Source organism: Vigna angularis, chromosome 5 (assembly GCF_016808095.1).
Source record: "Vigna angularis cultivar LongXiaoDou No.4 chromosome 5, ASM1680809v1, whole genome shotgun sequence".
Classification (NCBI taxonomy): Eukaryota; Viridiplantae; Streptophyta; class Magnoliopsida; order Fabales; family Fabaceae; genus Vigna; species Vigna angularis.
The window spans coordinates 29,397,364-29,424,449 of NC_068974.1; the positions used below are offsets into that span (position 1 = coordinate 29,397,364).

Below are 27,086 nucleotides of genomic sequence, written 5' to 3' on the forward strand. Positions count from 1 at the left end.
TAAAAATATATTTTTAATCTTCGTATAAAGTTTTTATAATTAAAATATTATATGAGATAGAAAAATGTGACAATGCATTGAAATGAAAACCGATGGAGAAAATGGAAAGCGACAAAGAGTGTTTTCAGTGATGAAGATGAGTGAAGATAATAATAATATTGGAGATTTTGCGGTGAAATAAAAGACACGAGTAAAGGTGTTGTGTTTGTTATAGAAAAGCTTACCTTAATCAACGCTTAATCACTTGAACAGCTAGCTAATTTTTTGTCCGTTAATTATTAACTTTGTTTTGAGATGTGACTTGAAAAGTAAAAAAGATAAATGAGATTTAGTGAGTTACTACTACAAGACATGACAATGGACGCGCATGGTCTATAAGTTCCATCAACTCTACACAATCTCTTTCTTTCAAATCTAATTTTGTTTTTGGAGCAAAATTTGATTATTAATATTGGTTTTTATTAAATATAGATATTGATATTTTATGTTCCTCCAACATGTCGGTCTTTTAAGAGGCTAACTTAATTAAAAATAATAATTTATACGATTGATCATCTTTAGTATTATAAGGAAAGAGTTATTCTCAATTAAAAACATTTGTTTCAATATGGTGAATGTAAACAAACAGTTGTTTACTTCTTATTTATCTGAATAATAATAATAATAATAATAATAATGAATGTTGTTCTAATTAAATTAATTTGTTGAAATTATTAATTTATAATTCGTCCTTGAAAATTCCAAAAGTTAAATATTGCCATTTTGATGCTGCGTTTGTTTTTGTGAAAAGAGAACAAATAAATATAGCTTATATTTAGTTGGTTCGTCCTTTGAAATAAAATGAAAAATTTACATTGAAAAGAAAATAAATAAATTTTATTTTAACAAGGATAAAAATGTATTTAAATATATATGAGTATAGAAAAATGTGTTTCAAAGTGTTTAAAATTATTGGACTCGATTATTTTAATATTAAAAATTTAAAGTATATATAGACTTTTAATAAACAAGTTTTATTATTTAAAAATATATATTCTTTTAAAAAAAATTTCTAAAACTCTCTTCCTTCTTTTTCTTATGCACAATTATATAGACTTATTAGGCAAAACTAAAGTAAGATAACTATTGACTTGGTGGTCGTTGGATGAGAATATACATGTTTATTGAAGTCAAAGTAAGAGAGCTACTCTTGGTGATTGTTGAGCGAGAATATACTTGTTGGTGGTTTGGTATGAAAAGGGACGAGGCTTAATTTGTGGTTGTTTGTTTGACCTGTCAGAAGTAAAGGTAGAGCATAAAAGACCTAGCAGGATGTTGTAGTAGTTAGAGATAACAGAGTGAAAATTGGATAGCATTTTTATGCACTTTGTTACTAGTTTACTACGGTCGATGAAAGATCATCATGCTATCTAGATTATAGTTGATCGGTTAATGAAGAATGTCTATTTCTTAGTAGTAAATTTGAGGATGTGTATGGCTAAGCTGACACAATTGTACATAAAATAAATAGTGAGGTTACACGGTGTACTGTCTAGCATTATGTCAGATAGAGGTTTGAGATTCACTTCTAGGTTATAGAAAACCCTATAAGAGATTATGGGTAGCAAGTGTTAGGTTTATCGAGGGGAAGAGGTTCACTAGGGAGATACAACACCAATAAGACTTGAGGCCAACCACATAAGGAATTGACATCACTCTCTACCCAAAACCTTAAGGCAATGGGTTAATGGATTTTTACCTTTATATGGTACTCCATTTTCTCATTTCTACCCAATATGGGACTTAGAATCACACTTGCATTCTCAACAATCTCCCCCCCAAAGTGATTCCCTTCCACATTGGTACACTCCTCCTCCACGGAAGCATTCCCAACCACGAGTGTCCCTTTTTGTACCGTCGTTCATCTTAACGGGACACACTTACTTGGAACCCTTGCCAGGAAGATTTTTTATACAAGGATCATATTGTACTCTTCTAAGGTGGTCACCTTTATCGAGGAGGAGGTTCATTGGGGAGATTCAACACCACTTAAGCCCAACCATAGAAGGGATTGACAACACTCTCTACCCAAAACCTTTAGACAATAGGTTAATGGGTCTTCATCTTTATATAGTGTTTCACTTTCTCATTTCTGTTAAATGTGGAACTTAGACTCACACTTGGATTCCCAACAACAGGTTGAGGATGAGTTCTACCTATCATCCTCAAACAAATAGGCAATCAGAGAGAACAATCGTATCTTTGAAGGATCTATTAAGAACATGTGTATTAGATGATCTGGGTGGTTGGGATGAAGTGCTACCTTTGGTTGAGTTTATCTACAACAACAGTTATCAGATGAGTATAGATATGACACATTATGTGGCTCTGTATGCAGACAATGTAGAACTCCTTTGGGCTGGTACCAAGATGGTGAGCCAATGTTGGTGGTACTTGTGTTTTTAGCAAACCATAAATAAAGTGAAGATGACATAAGAGAGGATGAAGGCCTCACAGAGTAGGCAAAAGTCTTTTACTAATCAAAGGAGAAGATCGTTGGAGTTTGCAATTGGGGATCATGTTTTCTTGTGGGTGACTCCAACCACTAGTGTGGTAAGGGTTATCCGTTCGAAAAAAAATTCTCTAAAACCCATATTAGGTCTTGAGACGAATAAGGCTAGTGACTTATGAGATTATCATGCCTTCTTAGCTAGTCAATCTTCGTTCGATATTTCACGTTTCTTAGCTAAGGAAGTATGTGTTTGATCCTTCTCATGTGCTAAAAGTGGAGGATGCTCAAGTTGAAAGGATTCAATGGAGTTGCAGGTTGTTGGTATAAAGGAGCGTTAGAAAAAACATGTTAGTGGAAAGACCATGAGTCTAATTAGAGTCATCTAGGAAGGAAGAACAAGTGACTCTACATGGGAGGCAAAGGAGGATATGAGAAAGTTATACCCACATCTATTATCTGGTAAGTCTAATAATCTAGGTAAAAAAATTGTTGTTGGGAAGAATATAAAAGTATAGAAAAGTGTGTTTTAGAATTGATAGTATGTTTAAAATGGTGAGACTGGATTATTTTAATATTAAAAGTTTAAAGTATAAATAGATTTTTTATAAACGGGTTTCATCATTTAAAGCTCCCTTCCTTCTCTCTATGTTTTCTTACCTTCCTTTCATGTGTTTGAAGATGGAAGATTTCTCAACTGATCCTTCTAGCGAGCTCTCCATATCTATTTGATTAGTTTCTACGATATAAGTAAGTTGGTTTCCTAGCCCTTTTCTTGGTTTGTATGTTCTTTCTTACATGTGAATCATCTTAGTTTGCATGTAGTATTGGGTCTTCTATACAAGTCTCAACTGATTAATGGTTCTAATGGTGTGTTCTAATCATTTTTGTATTATTCCTAGTTATAGTTAGGACATCCTGTGAGCTTGAAGGGATTTGGAATTCCTTAGAGTAATTTCATCTTTCTTTTAGGTAAAGGAAGCTGATTACACAATTTTTATGTGATTGATACCTTGTAATGGCTAATTGTATGATTGTAAGATGACTTGCTTGCATGATTGAGTTGTGTGATGAAATATGATAGATTGAACTAAGACTAGGGTGTTTATTTTTCTTACTTAAATGGTATGTGAAATTTGGAATGTTTCCTTATTGCTATTGTAAATGATATTGTTTGAGTTATTGAAGGTTGTGTAATTTGAATTTGGTATGTTTTGGAATTATGTGTTTGCCGTTGGACTGGATTTACAAGGCTAAAATAGCATAAATCAAAAGAATTATGTAGACTCGTTAAGTAAGAATAAACTTGTTGGACGAAGCCAAAGTTAGAGAGTTACTGACTTGGTAGTCCTTGGGCGAGAATATACTCGTTAGGTGAAGTCAATGTTAAAGAGCTACTGACTTGGTGGTTGCTAGGCAAGACTATACTCACTATCGAAACCAAAGTCAAAGAGTTCACTGACTTTAAAGTAGCTAGGCAAGACAAGTCTCGTTGGGTGACTTTTTGAAAAATTTAAGTGTGTGATTTTGAATGATTATTTCACTAAGTGAGCTATCTGTTCGTTGGGCGAGTGGCCTTTCAGGCACTACTCACTAACGAGTAGATATTCTCGCTGAGCGAAATTATAGAGCCTGAATCTATTTTCTTATATTTTTTTTATTATGATAAGTTTAATGTATGATACTATGAATGTTAAAAAGATAGTTGGTTTAAGATATTTATCTGAGAATGGTTGGTAGATTTATGGATAAATATGCATGCGAATAACGATAAATGAAATGGTGATGATGATAAGTTTGTTAATGGATATAAGTATTGTATGTGTTTGAGTAATTCTAAGGATCTCATAGGGAGATTCTATGGTGGTATTTCTTTAGTGTATGTATTAATATATGGATTCAGTATTGGAGTTATCCTATCACTTTAATAATCATTCAATCTCAAGTAGAGAAGGAAGAGGTATGTGATGAGAGGTACATGAGGTCCTAGTCTAGGGGTATTACCTTGGCAAAAATGTTGAAAAACTAACCTTGTGTGTGATAGATTGGGTAGGCGAGCTATTTCACTACCACAAGTGCATAACTCACTATAGTCTAATATCAATACATGTATTAAGGTAATTGAGTCTAGTATGAGTCTTTCTACGTGTTATGTTTGTTTTATGTATATTTTATTAATATTTTTTTACAAATTAGCTTACTGTTGGAAGTTCCACATCGATTAGAAATAAGGCCAATTTATAATATATAAGTGAGGTGCAAACCTCACCTTATAAGTTGGTTTTGTGGGCTTGAGTTAGCTTAAACTCACTTTCTAATATGGTATCAGAACCATGATTAGAGCTTATCCTGACGATATTTATTGTTTCTTAGACATTTCTCTTCCACCCGTTGTCGGGCCACTATCAGACCACTCATTTCTACTATTATGCACGAGATGTCTATACCTCGGCATGAAGGGGGTGAGTTGGAAACCCACTTTATAATATATAAGTGAGGTGCAAACCTCACCTTACAAGCTGGTTTTGTGGGGTTGAGTTAAGCTTAAACCCACTTTCTAATACTTATCCTTTCATTTTTGTATTGTTTCTTTTGTGTTATTATCTTTATTTGCAATAATCACTTAAATGGTGTGAGCCAATGATAACATATCAGTGTTTATTATTATAATAGTATAGCAGTGTAGTTTTTGGGGTGATCTTGTATAGATTTTTTTATTTAAAATCTTTGTTGTAGTCTCAGTCAGTATAATATTTCTTTAGTTATATAAAATCTTTGTAAATATTTTGATATTATAATTATATTTTGGATTAGTATAATAACATTATATATTTGTAAGTTATTTTTTCTTAAAAATTGAATATGTGATAATAATAATTGGGATGTTACCATTTATATATATAAATTTATATACAAAGAGAGTTTTATTTTTAAGACAAGGAGATAATTGAAATAATTTCTCTTAAATCACATGAGATAACCGTTTTCAAGAAAAAGTCCCAATACTTGTAATGACTAAAAAAAATATAAACAGTAAAAGGATAAGAGGTAGAAGAAGAAAGAATATGAAGAGTTTTTACTTCCATCCATGTTGAGTTTCAATCTTAACTAGAACATTGTTACATTAATACTGAAAATCAAAACTTTATATACATTCCGTATGTAATATCTAACACTCAAAAATGAAAATCTAACAAAAAGAATATAATACAAATGGAAATTTCATTGATTAGTTAAAATTGAAGAATTTCAAATTTACCGAAACGATAAGAATTTAAAATTTTTCATACTATCTCTTCTTTTCATTTATTTTTTTTCTCAACCTCAGTCAACTAATAAGAAATTTAATAAACTAGGATCTAATATTGGACAAGTTATCAAAAGTAATTCATATATACAGCAATTACAATAATTTTATCTTACAAAAAATCTAATTAAAATAAAAGATTATAATCTAAATTAAATTATATTATTGTTTATCTCATTCTTTTAACATGTGATGTGACTGAAATGAATTTATACAGGTTCAACCAATACGCTCGTGAGTTGCCTTATCTAATAAAATACTAATTATATTTAAAAGTAAAGATAGTAAAACACTATTTTTTTTAAAATAATACATTTTACAATTTATACATCAAACTATTATACTTAAAACTAAAAATAATTTTTATTATATTTTAAAGTTTAAACTTGTTTACTTTACTTTTTTTTTCTAAAGCAAACCAAAATAATCCTCGGATTGAACATATAAATATGGATTAAGTGGAAGAAAAAGATTTATACACTATTTAAGATAAATAATTTGATGAGTGAAAACAGATTTATTAAATAGTTTATAATGTAAAACTAATTTATGAGTTGTGACTACTTTTCTGTTTTGCACTCTGACAGTTTCATCTGATCGTGACTTGTGCTTCTGGACGGGGCGAGACGTTGATGTATGTTTCATGTGACATAATATGGGCATCATCCATCGCTCATAAAAAGGTCATGCTCATCATCCATGTAAAATTTCCAAATCACATATTTACTAAAAAAAACTCTTGAATAGACCATATGCATAAAAAAAATTAGATAGTAAAGATAGGAAATATAAAATCATTTTGTATTTTTTTTGCACAAGAATATGTTACTTTTTTAATGCATAAATTTACAATTACGAATATTTTATTAACAGTTTTTTATGTGAAGACATTTATGTTATATATAAACAAAATTAACCATTTTAAAATTACTTTTTAATAAGCTCATCTAAGTAGTTGTCTTAAACATACCTTTAATTGTGTGTTTAAGTTAAAGAGTGAAAACTAAGTGTGAGAAGAAGAAAGAAAAGGAAACAAAATGATAAAAAAATTGTTTAAATTAAGGAAAAAAATATAAATAGAATTTTTTTTGTTGATTTTCATTGATGTGATTAATTAAAAGTAAATTAATTGAATAATATAATAAATTATTAAAATATTTTAAATTAAAATTTAATAAAATAAAATAAAATTAAAAGATAATTATTAATACCATGTTAGTATTAATGGAGAAAATTATTCTTCAGAAATATAAATTAAAATAAAAATAAAAATATATTTTAAAGTAATGTAAAAATATCATTACAAAATCCAATATTTCAGTTCAAAAATACTAAAATTTTAAATTATTTTATATTATTTATTATCTTAATTATTCATTTTATTATTAATATATATATATATATATATATATATATATATATATATATATATATCATACTTAATATACCGTAATCAATTATAGCACTTTGCTATACATAGATAATTAATTAACATTATTGTGTTCAAGGTCCTATAATATTATAATTTTAAAATTCAATAACATTTATACACTATTTATATTTAACAATCTCACATTACTTAATAATGGAAATCAATGAGAATTTAAATAAATGTTTCCCTTTCATCTTTCGGAGTTTGAATGTTTCTTTTAAATACAAAACATTTACACCCCAAAATATACATTATCTTAAATATAATATCGATTCTAATGTAGAAATGAAAACTCTCTTCTCCTCAATCACAGGACCATGAGATGTAACAAAATACAGTTTTATGAAATTCACAAAAACATTATAATATAAAGATTATAATACATAATCAATTACTTTTCTCTCTCTCTCTCTCTCTCTCTCTCTCTATATATATATATATATATATATATATATATATATATATATTACATAATGAATTATGTGTTTTCTTAAAACATGATTTGTTCTCTATAGCAATTGATTGTGACTTCAATCTTTATCTTCATTAATAGTACACCCCCTCACATAAATATAATATAAGTATATATTTTATTATTACCTACTAGTTGATGTCTTTTTCTGTCATTTTAGATATATTTTTCTTGTAATAAGTAATAAAACAATTATCAAAATAAAAATGACAATAAAAAAAAAAGTAGTGCAAAGCATAACACTAATGTTATAATCCGTCCATCAACTAAACCAATTTGTTCCATTGAAAGGTCCATCATCGCATAATGGCTAATTGATTTTGAGATGACATGGTAATATTGTTTTGTGAAATTTTTGCACGATAGGATCTTGAAGAATTTCATAGAAATGCAGGGGCTCTTCTTATAAATGAATTACACCACACTACATAATTTTCAAACATCTTTTATATATATATATATATATATATATATATATATATATATATATATATATATATATATATATATATATATATATTTTGCAATTAATCTGGTCCACACAATAAGATAGCAAATTAACTGTTATTCAAACATTATATTTTATTACGAAACTCATTATTTTATAGTCTAGTTCTTAATTTTAGGATTTTTAACATATTACATAAACTGATTTGAATAGAAAATCATTTGTAAAATTTAAATCTTAAATTTAAGACCTTTCTTGAAATTTCTACACAGAAACTTAGTCTTACTGTTACTTGTATTTTTTTTACCAACAATTCACATTAAAAATGACTGCAATAAATTAACTATAAGTATCACATTATTAATTATGAGTTATAATTTTTTATTTTAAAAAAATATAATAATATTTATATATGTAAAGAAATAGTTCGCAAATCCATTTAACCATCTACCACATAAAAGAGTAAGAAATTATAATTAAGAACTTACAATAAGTTAGACGTTTAAATAGAAAGAATAAATGAATAACTACTAAAAGAAATTTAAAAAAAGAAAAAGATCAATTGAAGTGTTTACTACATTATTATCATCCATATGCTGAAAAATTCATTAAAAACATATGTTTTTTCAAGTCAAGATTTCTCTCATGATCAAACTCTCAACTCAGTTGTTACAACAAATCATAAAATATCCTATTTAAAAATATAATTGTCTAACTAACTTTCATAAAATACACCAAAACAGTTAGAGAAAATAACCTAACAGTACTTCACATCTGAGCTTAACTCTGATAGGCAAAGGAAGTGAAAACACACATTGATAGAGAAAAAGACAAATTATCTGATAAAGAGAAACGATTTTGTACCATAAGATATTCGTAAACACATATTTAGATATATATTTATATTTATTTAACATATATTATAAAAAGGTAAAATAATTATAAAAAAGATAATTTTTTTTATATTTTTACTAAAAAAATAAAAAGGAATAATATCAAATAAAAAAAAAAGTTGTAAAACAAAGTATAATTTCATATTACTTTATTCTTTTCGCTTTGTTTTGGCTACGCATTATTCTTTCCTTTTCTTCTATAAAAACCCCCTTGCATTGTGACTTCGACAACCAGCAACTTCTACGTAGCATCTCTTCTTTCTTTTCCACAAATACCAGACAACTCGGGCTTTTTCAAAAGAAAAACGCAACCACGAACATGGTTACTTCAGACAGAAACATGTTACAGAACTACGTTCCAGTTTATGTTATGCTCCCAGTAAGTCATGCACATGAACTAGTGTGTTTCTAAGCTACCCGTTTGTTTTGTACGAGTATAGACGCTAATTATATCTTGTTTTCTTGTTTATCTTTGAAACTGCTGCAGCTAGGAGTTGTCACTGTTGACAATGTTTTTGCAGACCCTAATGGCCTCAAAGAACGGCTTTTGAAGCTGAGAGCAACAGGTATTGATGGGGTTATGGTTGATGTGTGGTGGGGGATCATAGAACTGAGGGGGCCTAAGCAGTATGATTGGAGAGCCTATAGGAGCTTGTTTCATCTGGTTCAGGAATGTGGCTTGAAACTTCAAGCTATTATGTCATTCCATCAGTGTGGAGGGAATGTAGGAGATGTAGTTAACATCCCAATTCCCAAGTGGGTGCTCGACATTGGAGAATCTGATCCTGATATCTTCTACACCAACCGTTCAGGCACAAGGAACAAGGAGTATCTAACTATTGGTGTGGACGATAAGCCTATATTCCATGGAAGAACAGCCATTGAGGTGAATGAACTAAGAGAACTAAAATTATCTTTCTTATAACTAGCATTCTTGTTGTCAACCCCGTAAGAAAAATTGCAACTATGGTACGTATGAACGTATCATATGTATATTTTCCTTCCATAAATGCGTGTCATCGAAAAGAATTGACCTGGTCTGCTTGATAATCTATTTTCCATTAAAATTAAGTAGAGTGTTATTAATACTGACATGCTAAAAAACAAGAAAACTAATTCAGTCTATTAGGTTGAACTTGTCTGTTGTAGGTTTAACTTGTATAATCCTACTCCCAAAAGAGGCTAACTAAACGGAATCAGCCTTGCCACTCAAAAAAACAAAAGAAGCATATTCATTCTATGTGGGAGTTCAAGTCCTCATTGAGCAATAATTTATTGTGTAATAATAGGCTAGACATGTTTCAGATAGACTTCTACACGTCCAGATTTAGGAACAATGATCTTGATTATTACACAGCATGTTTAAACTTGTTATTGTATGCAGATATACAGTGACTACATGAAGAGTTTCAGAGAAAACATGTCAGACTTTTTAGAATCTGGGCTTATTATAGACATTGAAGTAGGGCTTGGCCCAGCAGGAGAGCTCAGATATCCCTCTTATCCACAAAGTCAAGGATGGCAGTTTCCTGGTATTGGAGAATTTCAGGTGAGTCTGGTCTTATCTTTCAAAACAGAGTTGTTTCTCATCGAAACTGGGATTTGTTGATTATTTGAACAACTGAAGTATCATAAGAATGAAATTCTGCAATATGCAGTGCTATGACAAATATTTGAAGGCAGATTTCAAAGCAGCTGCAGCAAGGGCTGGCCATCCTGAATGGGAACTGCCAGATGACGCAGGCCAGTACAATGATGTTCCCGAATCTACTGGATTCTTCAAATCAAATGGCACGTATGTCACTGAGAAAGGGAAGTTCTTCTTGACTTGGTATTCAAACAAATTGCTGAGTCATGGTGATCAAATCCTAGAGAAAGCCAACAAAGCATTCCTGGCCTGTAAAGTCAAATTAGCGATCAAAGTAAACTTCATAGAACCTCAATTAACAGTCTCCTTAATTTTCTACCAGATGATTAACCTCTGACCATGATGACAGGTATCTGGAATCCACTGGTGGTACAAAGTTGAAAATCACGCAGCTGAGCTTACTGCTGGATATTACAACCTTAATGATAGAGACGGATATCGTCCCATTGCAAGAATGCTGTCTCGCCATCATGCCATTTTGAACTTTACGTGTCTTGAGATGAGAGACTCAGAACAAAGCTCAGATGCCAAAAGTGCACCACAGGAGCTCGTAATGCAGGTAATGCATTAAATTTTTTGCAAGTTAAAAGATTGTTCTGTTTCTTAAAGATATTCTCAAATGTAGATGCTGTATTATAGTGGTTAAATTGCCAAACATGAACACATGCACAGGTACTGAGTGGAGGTTGGAGAGAAGACATCCTAGTTGCTGGAGAAAATGCACTTCCAAGGTATGATTCCACAGCATACAACCAAATCATACTGAACGCAAGGCCACAAGGGGTCAACAAAAATGGCCCTCCAAAACTAATGATGTTTGGAGTGACATATCTTCGCCTATCAGATGATCTACTGCAACAATCAAATTATGATACGTTCAAAAAATTTGTGCTAAAGATGCATGCAGATCAGGTGAACAGTCTTTATTCATGTACTTATAAGATGATATTTTGTGAACTTTCTTCAAATGCATAACTACCTTGAAGATTACTAATCCTGTTCCCCTAAAATTACAGGGTTACAGTGAAGACCCTCAAAACTACAATCATGTCATAACTCCATTGAAGCCATCGGCACCAAAGATTCCCATTGAGGTTCTTCTTGAAGCGACTAAACCAATACCGCCATTCCCCTGGCTTCCAGAGACAGATATGAAAATTGATGGCTGATTTCCCAATGGTGCTAAGAGTAGTTAAATAATCTGCTGGAAATAATAGATACCGTTCAGGATATAAATAAAGCACCCAGCCACCAAAATCAGCAGTACTAATAATAATAATGCCATGAAGTAGCAATGTCTAGCTAGACATATAGGCAGTACTCGCGTCTGTACTTTTCATGTGTGTATTCCTCCTATATATAAAGTTAATAAACTACTTTATCAAACTTGCATCAATGCTGCTTATTGCAATCCAAAAGTATCAGTCTCTAACATGTTGAAATATGCTCATGCAACACATTTTCAGATCAACTTACACCTGCGTATGATCTTAGACCCTTCTTATTATTATCCAAATGTGATTAAGTGTTTACAGCAAACGTAATATTTTAAAAAATATATGGGCCAATCCAAATAACTGTAAATTATATCACAAGAACCTTATCCAGTGGAATAAAATCCTATTACAAATTAGCTTTCCATGGCAAATAGATTTAGAAATAGTATCTAGCATACGAGAAGAATTAATATCTTAGAGCTTAGAACACATGAATAATTAACTTTAGACAGATCTCTAACTGTAGGCAAGTAACAAATTTATGACATATATTCGCAATGATGCTTTGTCATACCACATACCTATGTGATAAAACATACATATTGAAGTTTTATTGAATTTGGGTTTTACCATGTATCGACTATATTTCATTGCTAATTATTTAAAATTTACAAGATATTATTTTCTTAAAGTCCTTGTCTTCCTCAAGTTTTTGCTCTAGAAATGAAAGCGCAACTAGTTAAAATAAAAGCTTCACGGATATTTGAAAAAAAAAACTATTAGGTTAAAATTTCCAGGTTGGTCAAGAAGGTGGGTGGGGTGGAAGGAGATGATTTTTGCCTTCAATTGCAATTCATTATATAAGTTTGAATTCACTTAGGTTATATGTACTATAATTTCTAAGCTGTATTTCTTTTTAATGGTTCAATGCTATCATATTTTAGTCCCGGACTCCATTGTTCAATCTTTGTCATTCTTTCTATTTCTATCGACTGTTACTCCTAACTCACCTCTTGTATTCTAAAATCCCTCCATTCTTTGGTCTTTCCATCTCAGTTGTCACCAAAATCGAGTACTATACTTCAAAAGCATTTTGCTTGTGAATGACAACTATTAGAGAACTTACTTGGCTGTGGCTGTTGTTAGGACTTCTAGAGAAGCACACAGAAAATGATTTAGTAATGAATATATCATATCCATCTATTTTAACACAAGAAAAAACGGTTGGGATGTTAAGGTATGACGTCTGGTTGAATGTGAGTTTGACATGCTCGGTACAACAGCAAGGAGGGAGTTGATTTCTCGTGTACACAAGTACTGGAAACTTGAGCTTCTTTTATAGTTAGAAAGAATCTCCAGGTATTGGGGCTTTGAGGCAAAACAAGACACTTCAGATTACGGGTACGGTGCTGTTTCATCTGCAATGCTAATGGCGACTGATGATGCCACATTTTGTATTGCAATTTCCTTTCGTAAGTAGCTTCCTTTTCTAGCTATCAAATTTCCATGGACCAAATTTTGTATTTTCATTTGAATTTCATCTACTATTTCATCAAACTTCCTCAGCTCACCAATATCCACCACATGAGCATAAACCATCTCTAAAATGGTGGAACCTATTTATATCTCGCATGATAATCACCCGATTTGTGAGCTTAGAGATCATTTTTATTACTGAGTGGCAATCTCCACACACACGAAGATTCTTGGTTATCCTGATTGTGGTTCCCGGAGCAGTGCTAATAAGGGCAAAAGCAAGAGCCAACCTCTCGCTATGATTCCAAAGCATTTTCTCCTTTATTTCCTCCTCAACATCAAAAAGAACTGAATTAGTGTCAGGTTTGTATCCAGCTTTCTTCAGCTGCTCATTCAAGTCTTTCAATTTCACATAAATATCATCCGACTGCTGGTGGGAAGTATCCCCAACAAAAAATTGATGAAACATCTTATTTAGCTCAACAAAACTGTAACTAGGTGCTTTCTTCAATCTTCCTTTTTTCACCAATGCCCTCACATTTTCCACATCTTTCCACCGTCTCTCAGCAGCATAGATGTTGGAAAGGCAAACATAGCCACTCGCTCCATTTGGATTCAATTCAAAAAGCTTATGTGCCGAGATCTCTGCTAACTTGACATTCCGATGCAATCTGCATGCTGAAAGAAGAGCAGTCCACACATCCTCATTGGGTTCTAATTTCATACTCTCTATAACTTCATATGCTTCATCTAAGTACCCTGCTCTGCCAAGTAGATCCACTAAACATGAATAATGAGTGGGTCCAGGGTCTACATTATAGTCTCTAGTAATTTTATAGAAAATTTCTTTACCTTCATCCACTAATCCAGAATGACTACAAGCAGATAAAACTGCAGTGAAAATGCCCTCATCTGGAATTACGTTTGTACCTAACATTTCGTAGAAAATGGAGACTGCCTCTCTTCCTCTCCCATGAATTCCAAAGCCAGAAACCATAACAGTCCAAACAGCCAAATTTTTCTCAGGCATCTCATCAAACACACAACACGCACAAATTAAACTCCCACAGTTAGCATACATGCCAATAAGTGCAGTTCCAACAGCTACATTCACTCCATAGCCCCTCTTAACAACATATGAATGAACAGACGTGCCCAACCGCAAAGCCGATATTTGATTACAAGCTCCGAGCACTGAAATTACGGTCACTTCATCTGGCACTTCCCTTCCCTCAACCATCCGACCGAAAAGCTCAAGAGCTTCAAAAGCATCCCCACGTTTCTCATACCCGGATATCAAAGAATTCCACGACACAACATCCTTCACTATCAACCCTTCAAACAAGTTCCTTGCACAAGACATAGACTCACAATTGCAGTACATGTCTATAATTGAATTCACTAAAAACCCATTATCCACTCTCCCATTCCCACCATTTCTGACAACAAAACCATGAATCTCTTTCCCCGCCTTCAAATCCATAACATCCCCGCAAGCGGAGAGAAGAGCAAGCAAGGTGGTCCCATCTCCCACAAAACCAACCCTCCTCATCTCCCCAAAAATCTCAAAAGCTCCCTGAGTCTCACCATTCTTCACACACCCCGACACCATGGTGTTCCAAGAAGTCAAGTCCCTCATAGGCATTTTATCAAACACCACCTGCGCAGCTGCCACGTCACCAAACTTTAAGTACATCGAAAGTATCGAGTTCCCCACGTAAACATCCTCCTCGAACCCACCAACCACCACCAAAGCGTGAACCTTTCTACCAATTCCGCGAAGCAGAAGGTCCCCACAGGCCTTCAGGACAAAAGGGTAGGTGAAATTGTCAGGCTTCTGTCCTAAACGCAACATTTCACGGTAGAGAACAAGGGACTTAATGGGAGAGTGGTTGCAGGCGTAGCCCCTGATCATGGAGTTCCAGAGAAACGAATTCTTTAGCACAATTTGGTCGAAGATGAGTTGGGCATGGGACATGTGGCCGCAGGCAGCGTAGCATGCGGCGAGCTTGGTGGCGAGATAGGTGTTGTGGCGGAGGTTGCCGTCGGTGGTGACGTGTGCGTGGAGTTGCTGGGCTTGGGTTAAGGATTTGGAATTGGAGAGTGATTGCAGTAAGCTTCCACATTGTAGAGAATTGAGGGTGGTGGTGAAACAAGGTTTGGAAACAAGAGCTGTTGTCTTGAGTAGTGACATTGAGATTCAGGATGTTCTTCCATGAATAAAGACAAGAGTAGCAGGAGCAAGTACTAGGAATAAAAGTAAAGGATTGTTGAATTAAAAACAAAAGAAAATGGAAAAAAGCATTTACATTTTGGAGATGCGGGGTATCGATCCCCGTACCTCTCGCATGCTAAGCGAGCGCTCTACCATCTGAGCTACATCCCCATTTTATGTCTATTAAATATACTTAAAGTATTAATAATATTATATATAGTTTTAACTTTTCAAAATACATAAAAATTCAAGTTTTAAACTCTTAGTTTAAATTCTCCCCAAATGCGTTTCTTCCTTGATGACTTTACCTTGTTAGTGTTTTTGTTTGTTTCTCAGTTCTCATAGTTATGGCATTTTTTTAAAAAAAAAAAATTGGTAGTTTGATTTTCCTTTTCTCCTATTGACTTTTGTCCAAGAAATTCCCAGTTATGTTCCGTGTTTCATCGTTTGGAAAACTCATGAAGGTAATCTCAAAGTTTAATTAATTAAAACTTTAAGTCATTAATTAGCACTATTGTGTTGACTTTATTTTATCTTAACTTATTAGATGGTTTTACAATGTTGTTTTATGTGTTGATTTGGTTATAAAAATATATGCAGTTGTATTATATTGAAAATCACAAGTCAAGTTTTTATTTTTTTTCAATTCTGGAAAAAGAAAAGAAAGACAGAATAATAATTATTCATCTTTACCCACTCAGCCTCAATCTTCAAAAGTTTCATCACAAAATTCTAAACTTAAAAGGTTGATAGCATTCTTTTTTTACTAACTTTTCAAGCATATGGTTTGAGGTAAAATAATAAAAGTTTGCACTAAAAAGATAGGGGAATTATCTTAAAATTCAAAAAGATTGACGAAATAGTGGGTTGACTTTAAAAAAGACTATTTAATAGAATATAAAACTTTTTCACAAAACTTTTCATTAAGTAGATGATAAGAGTAAAAGGTTGACTTGGGAAATTTTGCTTTTGACTGCATGTGAAAAGGAAAGAAAATAGAGTAGTATAAACATATAATAAATGTAATAAACACTTGACAGATATTGATTTATTTAGTAGGTGTTACCTCTGATTCTCTTTCAGGAAACTTTTTCATTTCAACATTATGATTACGCAAATATTTTTATTTTTACTTTCTTCTTACACGATAGATACAGGAAAATAATTCATGTTTATCTCATTTATCTCTCTCTAAAATTAAAAGAGAAAAATGTGAACTTATTTTAGTTTATACGGCATATATTCTTCAAGTGTTACTCTTGGTTATATATTTAAAATAATTCATTACAAAAATAATACAAGGTTCTTTTTATTATCAATGGTTTTAATCTATGATAAATACACAGTTGATAAAATCACTGAAAAAATATCAGTAAAGATTTTCGATGGTTTTGTTCGTAATTATTGCTATTTGTGAGAGGTTTTTAAAAATCGTTGTAACTTACGAAAATTTATTTAACTGTGATCATTTGTGGAAGTTTTTATAGAAATCGCCAGTAGCTGTGGGAGTTCGTAAAAACTGGTGATAGTTGCTAGGGCTGAAAGAAACAGTCAAGACTTGCATGGATTAACAAAAAACCGTTGATATTTTCTGGTTTTATGTAGTTGAGGTTTTAAAAACCATCAATAATGAAAATAATTTAATTTTTTTATTATTCAAACAATTTGATTAATGTAATTAAATGAAATATGTTTAATATTAAATCACAATAATATGAAATCAAAAATAATTATTATTATATAAAATAAATTATAAAATTAAAAATACAGTTAATTTATTAACTTAAGAAATAACATATCTTCGGTTCTAAAAATTAAAAATAAACACGTTTTTCTTCGTAACAAATTAAAAAGTGTCCTGAATAATAATTATTGTTGTTATTTTTCATTGTTTTTCATCATTTAACATGCTTCCTTTATCACATACTTACAGTATCAAATAATAGTTAGTCGATAATATATTAAAAAGAAATATTTACACAAATTTAAAAATAGGGTAGTGAAACAGGATGTAAGGAAATAGATACCAAGCCACGCAACAAAACACAGATTCAAAGAATGGAAGGTAACGTATGGAATGTTCAAAGGGATGCAAGGGAAATGCAAACTAATGTGAAAAGTGCAGATTTTAAAATTCAAATACAGTGTAACATGTATAATGTGACCTATTAAAATGAAAGAGACACTTAGAGTTTAACTACAAGGATTGGAACAAGTGTAGGTTAAATGTATGACTGAAAATGTGCAAGTAAGACCTAATATTTTTAGATTTACAAAGTCAGATGCAGATATGTGAACTTGACATGAGTTTATGCAATGAGTATAGTAAAGTTAATTGAAAGAAGATCCAATAGCAAAAACATGCATGAAGCTCCAAGTTGATCCAGTAAGAGCATGCATGAGAGCAATGCTAACTTGATACAACAAGACTAAATGGTTTGTAAAAATCCAAGTTGGATAGTCAAGAGCATGCATGATGCTAACCTAAGACGAAGAAAAAGTCGTTTCTCAAACGTCGTTTCTCTAAACAAACATGACCCTTGGTGCTTCCTGTTCCTTTAATAACTAATAAGATGATGAGACATTAGCAAAGAAAATTAGTTCCATTTAGTACAAAAGATTGTTTCACATGCTTCAGGTAATCACACTCAAAAACCCTTCATTAACGCAATACAAAAGGTCATTCGAGTTCATTGCCCATGTCAAACTTCATGGCCTTATGTACATGCCTAGCCCAGAAAGAGACTTTAATGCTCATTAAAGTTCAACAATTTTCATTAATAATAGGCATTTAATACATATAGTCACTGTGACCTTATTTATGAGATGGTTATTCACCATTATTTCAAAGATGCTCGAACTCAACAACCATATCCTCCTAGCTCCATATAAGGAGCTGGACCTGGAAGTACATCACACTGAAACATTCTTCATACTTTTACTTACGCTCTAAACTGATACTTAAAGATTTTACTTACTTAAGTCTTAGAGAGTCTTTTTCATGTGTCCTGTTTAGACCAACCTACCTTGCAAAGACACCTTCGAGATTTCATCATGTATCTTACATACATAGAATCTAATCCGGTAAAAATAGTAAAGATTATGTTTTCATCATTTACCAATGTAAAACAAAATAAAGGATATAAAAAATATCTAACGTTATAAAATATCAAATTTAATTACATAATACATGACATTATCTTCTTTCTTCCTATATCACACCATTATAGCAAAATTACATATTCAAGCCTACAAATTTATGTTTAAATTTTACATGAATTAATATAAAAATATATATTTTTAATATATTATATTTTACTATAATAGAAAAAATATAAATTTTCTCTTAATATATCAGACATGATAAATAAACTCATTGTCACGAGTATTATTTGAACTCATTCTAATTTTATAAGAAATATTTAATTTGAAAGACTTAAGTATGATCATAACTAATACTTGATATTTTAAATTAGATATGAAGTATGGTATTGGTATATATATACTCACCCTATTCACATTCTCATATTTATTTTTGTTTTAAATCATTAAAATATCATCAATCTATTAATTCTTATTTTACTACAATTTTTTGTTCATGTCTCAATTATTTAACTCATTCAATATTTATCAAGTTCACTCAAATTTTTAAGATACTTTCTTTTTCATTATAACTTTAATTATATATATTTTTTTTGTATAACTTTGTTTTTTCAAATGATGTATTACATTATAAGAAATTTAAATCTCAATTTCCTCTAATTAAATCATTTCATAAGACACACATTTTAATTATTTCTTTTATTTTTAATATTTTATTAGTTAATTATCTTTTATCACATAAAAATATTTACTATCAATTTCAAATATTAATTCGTGTAAACCTTTATTTAATTAAATAACCTAAAAAGCCTATATTTTCTTTTCACTCTTCAGTCTTCAGTCATCACTCTTCACTGCACAATTTTTCATTGTCTGTTTTAAAAGTTCTATTTGTCTGATATCCATCAAACTTACCTAAATGTTTTAAATATTTTTCCTATCAACATTTGCGAATTCTAACTATCATAAAATTTTAATTATTCATATATTTTAAATATATATTATATACACAATGGTGAAATTATAGATGGGACCATGATTCTTGGAATTTAATGAAAGAATATTAGATAGTAGAAGGAAAGTAAATAATCTATGAGTTTATAATAACTCATGATAAATATAAATTCTTTTATTTGCGTTCATTTTCCCTACAATACACGTTGTATATATGAATGTAATTCGAAATTATGTTACAGTCAATTCTTTTACGAACAAAATATACGTGTAGAAATAAACAATATCAAATATAATTGATAAATAACTTGAATTTAATCAATTTGTAATAAATTGTATACGGAAAAAAATGACAGGTAAACATTATATAATCTCTACACTTAAAAATAATTAGTCTTTGACTATCATTTGGTGATTTGTTACATGAAAAACTATTTATGCAAAGATCAACCTCTCTCTCTCCTTATATAGCATATATTAATAAGTTTCTACAAAAATCCATGCATGAGCATAAATATTTAAAAAAAAAAATTGCGACGCTCACTTTCATATTATAGGTGAGTTGGTTTGCTCCTTTTTAAAAAAAACAAGAATTATTGTTTGTTAGCAATTACTCTTGAAAAAAAGTGTTTTTAATAAAAACAGATAAATTTCTACTTTTAACGTTTTGTTTAAACTGTTTGTTTTAAAAAATAGAAGTTATCTGTATTTTAAACAACTGCATTATTTAAAGAAATTTAATTTACTTATTTCGGAAATAGTTATTTCAAATTTAACCAAACTTATTCAACATTATAAATCAGTTTGTTTAAATTTAAAATAAATAATTTAAAAGCATCACTTTTCAAAAAGTAGATAGGATTTTTCTTATTAAAATAAGTCAAAACTAGTTATTTTTTAAATAAGTAGATTAGATTAAAACATAACCAAAAATTGCTTAAAGAGAACTTTAAAGAAAATCAGAAACAAACGCGCGGAGTAACGACAACGATGATAAATAAGGTGAGTAGAGGGACGATAAAATAAAATAAATAAAAATAAATAAATGTGGTGGAAGCATATAAAGAATTTTCCTATAAAGAAAGGAGAGTAAAAAGACATAGTTGGAGAGTAGGAAAGCAAAAGAAGGGTCCCACATTGTTCTCCCCACGTCCCTATTAGGACTTTCAATGCATCGTTGTCTTTCTCTCTCCTCTGACGCCTCCTCCCACACCCAGTACAAGAAACAAACTTTTCAATGATCAAAATTCCCAGAGACGCAAATTCTTGTACTGGTATTGCAATTCTATAGAATTTCATTAAAACCAGAAAAAGAAAAAGACAAAACCAAAAACAAGAAAAAAAAAATCAAATTTTCAACGTGGATTCAACCCTTGTTATACCTTTGCATGAATTGGGTTCATACGACAGACACTGTACGTAACGTTCATTTGATTGGTTCTTCCACAACGTGCGTTATTCGTATATTCATCTTATCAAATACCAACCCATTGTCCAGCTTCGTCATATTTTGTATATTGTCTCTCGTTCCAACCTGATTCCCGAGATATCATACAGTTGAATTTCCAAACTCCCACCTTCGTGGGTTTGTGGAAAAGTTGAGCGTTCACGAAGTTTGGAACGAGCGATATATTGTTGTATTTATTCTTTTGGTAGGCACGGAAGCTTTTGGCAAGGTGTTGGCTTTGTTCGTTTGAAAACTTGGGAGGACTCATGTTCCATGAGAGATGAGACGGGAATTTTGCGTTCGGGTTGATGAAGTTGAAAAATATAATGGAATTGACAAGACCCAATTATGCTGTTGTTTACGTCATTCTCCTTTGTGCGTTGGCCCAAGGGGGTTCAGAGGGGAAAGGGGGAAAGGAAGATGAGTCTTCTAGAGTTGGTGGAGGGGCATCAATTATTTATGTTCATAGATTGAAGGTATCGTTTTTTTTCTTTAATTTGTGTCCCTTCTTTGTTGTTTCTTCTTTGGATTTCTTGTCTGGTTTTTTGTTTGTTCATGATTCTTCTTTCTGTTCTGAATAAATGTTTAATGGCCCTTTTTAATTTGTTACCAAAAAGTGGTTTTGATTTTGACTACCATATTTTTCTGTTTGGTTTCATAGCAATTGGCTAATTTGGTTGGTAATTCTGTGTTTTTGTGTTGTTGTTATGTAGAACTTCCCCTGGTTTTACATGGATATTAAGCTGACTCAAGCGTGCGAACTACGTGCTTATTATTGAGATTTTACTTGGTTGCATATAGAGTTACCTGTTTGTATATCAAAGTTCATACATGCAGAACTTTCCATCTTTACTTCACCAATTACTATGTTACTTATCGTGAAGCTTATATATAGTATTTCCATCTATGTTTTCCAAAGAAAGAATCCAAAATGAAGAAATCGATTCATTTCAATTCAAGGACTAAAAAGTAGTATCACATAAAAGGATCTCTCAGCTAATTTTAAGAAAACTAGGGATGCATGTTTTTGTTTAAAGAATACCTTAATATCAGCCTGTGCTTATATGATTCAGTAAATGATGCCGAGTATAAAAAGGCCATGTTCTTATTCTAAATAGTCAAATTTGTTAAATACCACCATTTCGCCTCTGCATATTGAAATTGGATTATAGAAGAAATGAAACACTTTTAAGTCCATTACTATTGTTTGTTATCTTAAAAATTGTAAGAAAACCAAGAATGCTCATACCATTTTATTTAACAGGAATACAACACACAAAAGATGATCCAATTGTGTTTAAAATACTGCTTTTGACTACACATTGATTGAATGAAGGAACATGCCTTATTACTTCAATTTTTATAGAGCATGACAGTGATAGATAGTGTAAAATTTCTTGTGAAACTATAGTAAATTATATGGCAACTGGAAGCTTGCTGTAGACATATTAGTTAGTCTTTTCTATCTTTCTTTTTTTTAAATGAAGGCATATTAGTTAATGTTTCACACTACTCTGAATGGTGCTATTCTCTTATTTGGTTGATACAGGTAGCAAATGACGGTAAACCCTGCAGGAAACAATTGATAGACAGGAACCTTGACTTGCATCCTCTGGAAGGGAGTGGTGACATAAAGAGTATAAAAAGTAACATAAACAGAGAAACTAATTTTCTGCCACTTCATATAAAAAGAAAAACTTTAGACGGCAAAAGAACTAGTTCTAGTCCTGTTTCAGAAAAGGGTAGCTCTAGATATTTGTCAACAGAGCATTCTGGATCAACCTTGGGTGTGGAAAGAGGCCATGGAAGAAACTTGCTTGCTGATTCACCAAAGAAACAAACGGCACCAAGTCCTTCTCCTACACCAGCCAGTTCTCCATTATCACCAAGTAATGGTCCAACACCAGCCAGATCTCCATTATCACCAAGTCATGCACCAACACCAGCCACTTCTCCACCATCAACACCACCTCCAACTCCCAAAAAAAAGGATTTACCACTCCCAAAAGATATGTTTGCACCATTTCCACCTCTACCCCCTATAGCTCGTTCTCCTCCCAAAAATTCTAAACCTACAGTCCAGACTCCTGCTCCTCCAACATCTAGCGCTGATGACAAAAAGAAGAAAACAATTATTTTAGCTACCACTTTATCAGGTGTTGTAATCTTGATAGGCTTGTTCCTATGCTATCGTGAGACCAAAAAGAAGAGAAGTGATAGGGATGACAGGCCTTTGCTCGTATTAACCTCGGATGATTATACTGGCGGTATGCTCTTGTTCTTTCTTTCTACATGATTTTAGTAATGTCTTCAACAGTGGTTTTTGTTGAAGTTGATAAACTTATCAGTCGTGACAGTTTATGATATGACAGTGTGAAATATATACTATATTTTCTTTATAATGTATGAAATCTGAAGAGTGAAGAGCAAACTCTTAAGTTGCCAAATCAATTTCTTGAAGACTTGAGTCAGTTTAAATTATTGTATTTTACAGTTACACATGGTTGTGAAACATTACACTAGAATCAATCAAAGGTTCCATGTTAATTTTTTTTTCTTCAGGTACAAGGAAGGTTGTTCAATTAGGAAATTCTAGAAGGGATGAATATGGCATTGGCGATGGAAAGAACCCTTCTAATGTTAGAAACTTGTCCAGTAGGAAGGGTGTAGATGTCAACGTCTCAATGGTTGACATAGCATCATCATCATCAGAAGGCGGAAGAAAACTAACAGTATCCCCTAGTGTAAAGTCTGACCCTCCTCCTCCTCCTCCTCCTCCTCCCCCACCTCCTCCTTCTTCTTCTTCTCTTCCTCCTCCTCCCCCTCCTCCTCCTCCATCTTCTTCCTCTTCTTCTACTCCTCCTCCTGGCCGTACTGCTGGACCACCACCACCACCTCCTCCCGCTAATCGTACACCGCCGCCTCCAAAAGGTGCTCATGCTCCGCCAGCTCCTCCCAAACCAGTTGGAGGTGCGAATCATGGACCACTACTTCCTAAAGAAGGAAGTTCAAATGACGGCGATGCTCAAGCTCCAAAACCAAAACTAAAGCCATTTTTTTGGGATAAGGTTAATGCAAAGCCTGGCCAAACAATGGTGTGGCATGAGATCAGTTCGGGATCATTCGTGTAAGATCATTAACTCTTGTCAAAGATAAAGTATAATTTGAATGAACAAAGTAGAACATATATACCAGAAAAATTGCTTTCACTGATTTATCTTTGCAATAACTTCTCAGGATCAATGAGGAAATGATGGAGTCTTTATTTGGCTGCGCCAACCAGAACAAGAATGATCGCAAAAGAGATTCATCCTTAGAAAATTCAGTGCAATATATTAAGCTTATTGATCCTAGGAAAGCACAGAACTTGTCAATTCTTTTGCGAGCTCTGAACGTCACAACAGAAGAAGTTGTCGATGCTCTTGTAGAAGGTGACTCTCTTTCTCTCCTAGGAATGCTGAAATGAAAGGGCAATTAAGAAATGCTGCCAGTGATATAAAACTTTAGCTAACTAGCTCTAATCAAGATTTTATTGAGTTTATGTGTATGGTTGTTAATTTCTATTGAACTTTTGAATTTAATTGATATCCGGATTGGTATTTTCTCTTGCACACGGATGATATTCCTGATGAATTTATTCCCCTGATCACTTAAATTTCAGTTCTGTTAATTAACTTTATACGCTGTTCATTTGACATGTTTGTGTTCATGATACCAATAATTTCAAATACTCTACTCTTTCATTTGCATGTTCTTAGAACAGGATATACATTGACTCTGAATCGATGATAATTATTTGGGGAATGTGTCAGGACTCACACAATGAAGTTACATTCATAAGGGTGTTCTCTGGTTATGGTTTGCTTCACTGGTTTTAGTATTAAAAGAATCCAAAAGTGTTAAAATTTTGTAGCGTTTGCATGAGATTAAGATTTGCATTTCTTGGGACGAAGTAGTTACAATATGTTGGTTGAATCAGGCAATGAGATTCCCATTGAGCTGATACAGACTTTGCTGAAGATGGCACCTACACAAGATGAGGAACTGAAGCTAAGGCTATTCACAGGACAACTGCATGAACTAGGCCCAGCAGAGAGGTTTCTCAAAGTGTTGATTGAGATTCCATTCGCTTTCAAACGTCTTGAATGTCTGTTGTTCATGCATAACCTTCAAGAAGATTTCTCAAGCATTAAGGAATCCTTTGCCACGTTAGAGGTAAGACCAAGGACATGTTTGCTATTTGTGTCCCATGTGGTTACGTTATAAGTCCATAAAGGCTTACGTAGTTGTTGCATGACAATGGCAGGTGGCTAGCAACGATCTGAGAAAAAGCAGGCTATTCCTGAAACTCCTAGAAGCAGTTCTGAAAACCGGCAACCGTATGAATGACGGAACCTACCGCGGCCGTGCGCAAGCATTCAGGCTCGACACCCTCCTCAAACTCTCCGACGTCAAGGGAACAGACGGCAAGACCACGCTCCTGCACTTCGTCGTCGAGGAGATCATCCGCTCCGAGGGAATCCGCGCCGCGCGCAACGAAAGAGCCAGCCGGAGCATCTCTAGCGTCAACACCAGCGACGAATCTGACGAGGGCGAGGAGTCCGAGGAGCACTACCGCAGCGTCGGCCTCCAGGTGGTGTCGAGCCTCGGTGCGGAACTCGAGGCTGTGAAGAAGGCGGCGCTGATAGACGGCGACGCGCTCACCACGACGGTGTCGAAGCTGGGGCACTCGTTGGTGAAGACGCAGAATTTTCTTGACACGGACATGAAGAACATTGTGGAAGAGAGCGAGTTCCAGAACAGCATGGAGCAGTTCATGGTAAACGCGAGGAAGGAGGTGATGTGGATGGTGGAGGAGGAGAAGAGGATAATGGCGCTGGTTAAGAGCACTGCCGATTACTTTCACGGCAATGCCGGGAAGGATGAAGGTTTGCGTTTGTTCCTAATCGTACGTGATTTCTTGATCATATTGGACAAGGTTTGCAAAGAAGTGAGGGACACGACCATGACGCCGGCGAAGGCTCCCACCACTACCAAGAAGAAGCCTAAGACTCCTACGGCTTCTTCCCCTAACGCGCGTAATCCAGATTCGCCAAAGCCATCCACTAATCTCCACAGTAAGCTCTTTCCTGCCATTGCTGGGAGGAGAATGGATTACTCTAGCTCTGATAGCTCCGATGATGACGACGACTAACTTCCACTTTCATATATTGATACGAATATGATCTAAACTCATCAAAATGGCACCAGTTGAAGGATTTGTCGGTCTTTTTTTATATATTGTGGTGTTGTTTTGTAAATTGAGCGATAGAAAAGGGGAGGGTTGATTTAGCTTTGTGGTTTGTGAATGACTTTGACTACAAAGCCTGTTGTTGTACTGCTTCATCTCATGCAAAGTTCAGGAAACAAAGCATTGTTAACGGGTTTCTTGTGTGCTGTAAGCTGCCTCTGATTATCTGAAGGGACATGTGTATTGATTATCGTAGCATTTCAGTGTGGACTCTTGATCAATGCTTAGTATGGTTTTGTTCTTCGAAGTTCTAATGTTTTTCTTGTCTAACCTTTTACATTGAAACCAAACAAGACTAGGAGAATGAAGTTCTGGTGTGAATTTGTTGCCTGTCTTTCTCTCCACTTGTTCAAATGATATTGTTTAGCTGATGTCGGAAGCAAAAACACTAAAAAAAAAGCATTCGCGTCTATTGTGGCATCTCTGGATTTCTTTTGTCTAATTGTCTGAAAAATCTAAAGGAATGGCAATAATAGACCCTTTTTGTTCTGTCCTTTTCCTGCGTCCCATGTTATCTTGTTATGAGTTGCTCCATATATGTTCGGTTTGTAACGAGCGAAATTGTTCTAGCCATTGGAACAGTTTTAGATATATTCTTGTGTTAAAGAAAAACTTATAAATGTATTCAGAAATGTCTATCACATAAACAATCCAAAAAAAGAAAGCTTAAAACTGCAAGTCTTGGACAATAGAACAG

At 33.0% G+C, this 27,086-nt stretch overlaps 3 protein-coding genes and 1 non-coding gene across 4 annotated transcripts; 2 read left to right on the forward strand and 2 right to left on the reverse strand.

Moving 5' to 3' along the window:
- Positions 1-9,272: 9,272 nt before the first annotated feature.
- Positions 9,273-12,084, forward strand: LOC108340553 (beta-amylase). The gene is made up of 7 exons (XM_017578016.2): positions 9,273-9,419; positions 9,528-9,926; positions 10,425-10,589; positions 10,699-10,962; positions 11,038-11,247; positions 11,361-11,600; positions 11,705-12,084. The coding sequence occupies exons 1-7, from the start codon at positions 9,360-9,362 to the stop codon at positions 11,855-11,857; spliced, it is 1,491 nt and encodes a 496-aa protein (XP_017433505.1). The 5' UTR covers positions 9,273-9,359; the 3' UTR covers positions 11,858-12,084.
- An 896-nt stretch (positions 12,085-12,980) lies between these two features.
- On the reverse strand, positions 12,981-15,624 carry LOC108340552 (putative pentatricopeptide repeat-containing protein At3g11460, mitochondrial). The gene has a single exon (XM_017578014.2). It carries the CDS (start codon positions 15,573-15,575, stop codon positions 13,473-13,475), a length of 2,103 nt encoding a protein of 700 aa, XP_017433503.1. The 5' UTR covers positions 15,576-15,624; the 3' UTR covers positions 12,981-13,472.
- A 70-nt stretch (positions 15,625-15,694) lies between these two features.
- On the reverse strand, positions 15,695-15,767 carry TRNAA-AGC (transfer RNA alanine (anticodon AGC)). Its single transcript has one exon. It is a non-coding gene; the product is annotated as a tRNA-Ala (tRNA).
- A 5,066-nt stretch (positions 15,768-20,833) lies between these two features.
- LOC108339833 (formin-like protein 3) lies at positions 20,834-26,704 on the forward strand. The gene is made up of 6 exons (XM_017577051.2): positions 20,834-21,575; positions 22,649-23,366; positions 23,662-24,226; positions 24,337-24,530; positions 25,079-25,314; positions 25,406-26,704. The coding sequence occupies exons 1-6, from the start codon at positions 21,408-21,410 to the stop codon at positions 26,291-26,293; spliced, it is 2,769 nt and encodes a 922-aa protein (XP_017432540.2). The 5' UTR covers positions 20,834-21,407; the 3' UTR covers positions 26,294-26,704.
- Positions 26,705-27,086: the final 382 nt, after the last annotated feature.

Excerpts from the sequence above, each read along its gene's own strand:
- LOC108340553 (XM_017578016.2), top strand. The coding sequence starts at position 9,360 with ATGGTTACTTCAGACAGAAACATGTTACAGAACTACGTTCCAGTTTAT. Across the intron at positions 11,248-11,360 it reads CACAGGAGCTCGTAATGCAG|GTACTGAGTGGAGGTTGGAG; the intron begins GTAATGCATTAA and ends ACACATGCACAG. Across the intron at positions 11,601-11,704 it reads TAAAGATGCATGCAGATCAG|GGTTACAGTGAAGACCCTCA; the intron begins GTGAACAGTCTT and ends CTAAAATTACAG.
- LOC108340552 (XM_017578014.2), bottom strand. The coding sequence starts at position 15,575 with ATGTCACTACTCAAGACAACAGCTCTTGTTTCCAAACCTTGTTTCACC.
- LOC108339833 (XM_017577051.2), top strand. The coding sequence starts at position 21,408 with ATGAAGTTGAAAAATATAATGGAATTGACAAGACCCAATTATGCTGTT. Across the intron at positions 21,576-22,648 it reads TTTATGTTCATAGATTGAAG|GTAGCAAATGACGGTAAACC; the intron begins GTATCGTTTTTT and ends TGGTTGATACAG. Across the intron at positions 23,367-23,661 it reads CTCGGATGATTATACTGGCG|GTACAAGGAAGGTTGTTCAA; the intron begins GTATGCTCTTGT and ends TTTTTTCTTCAG.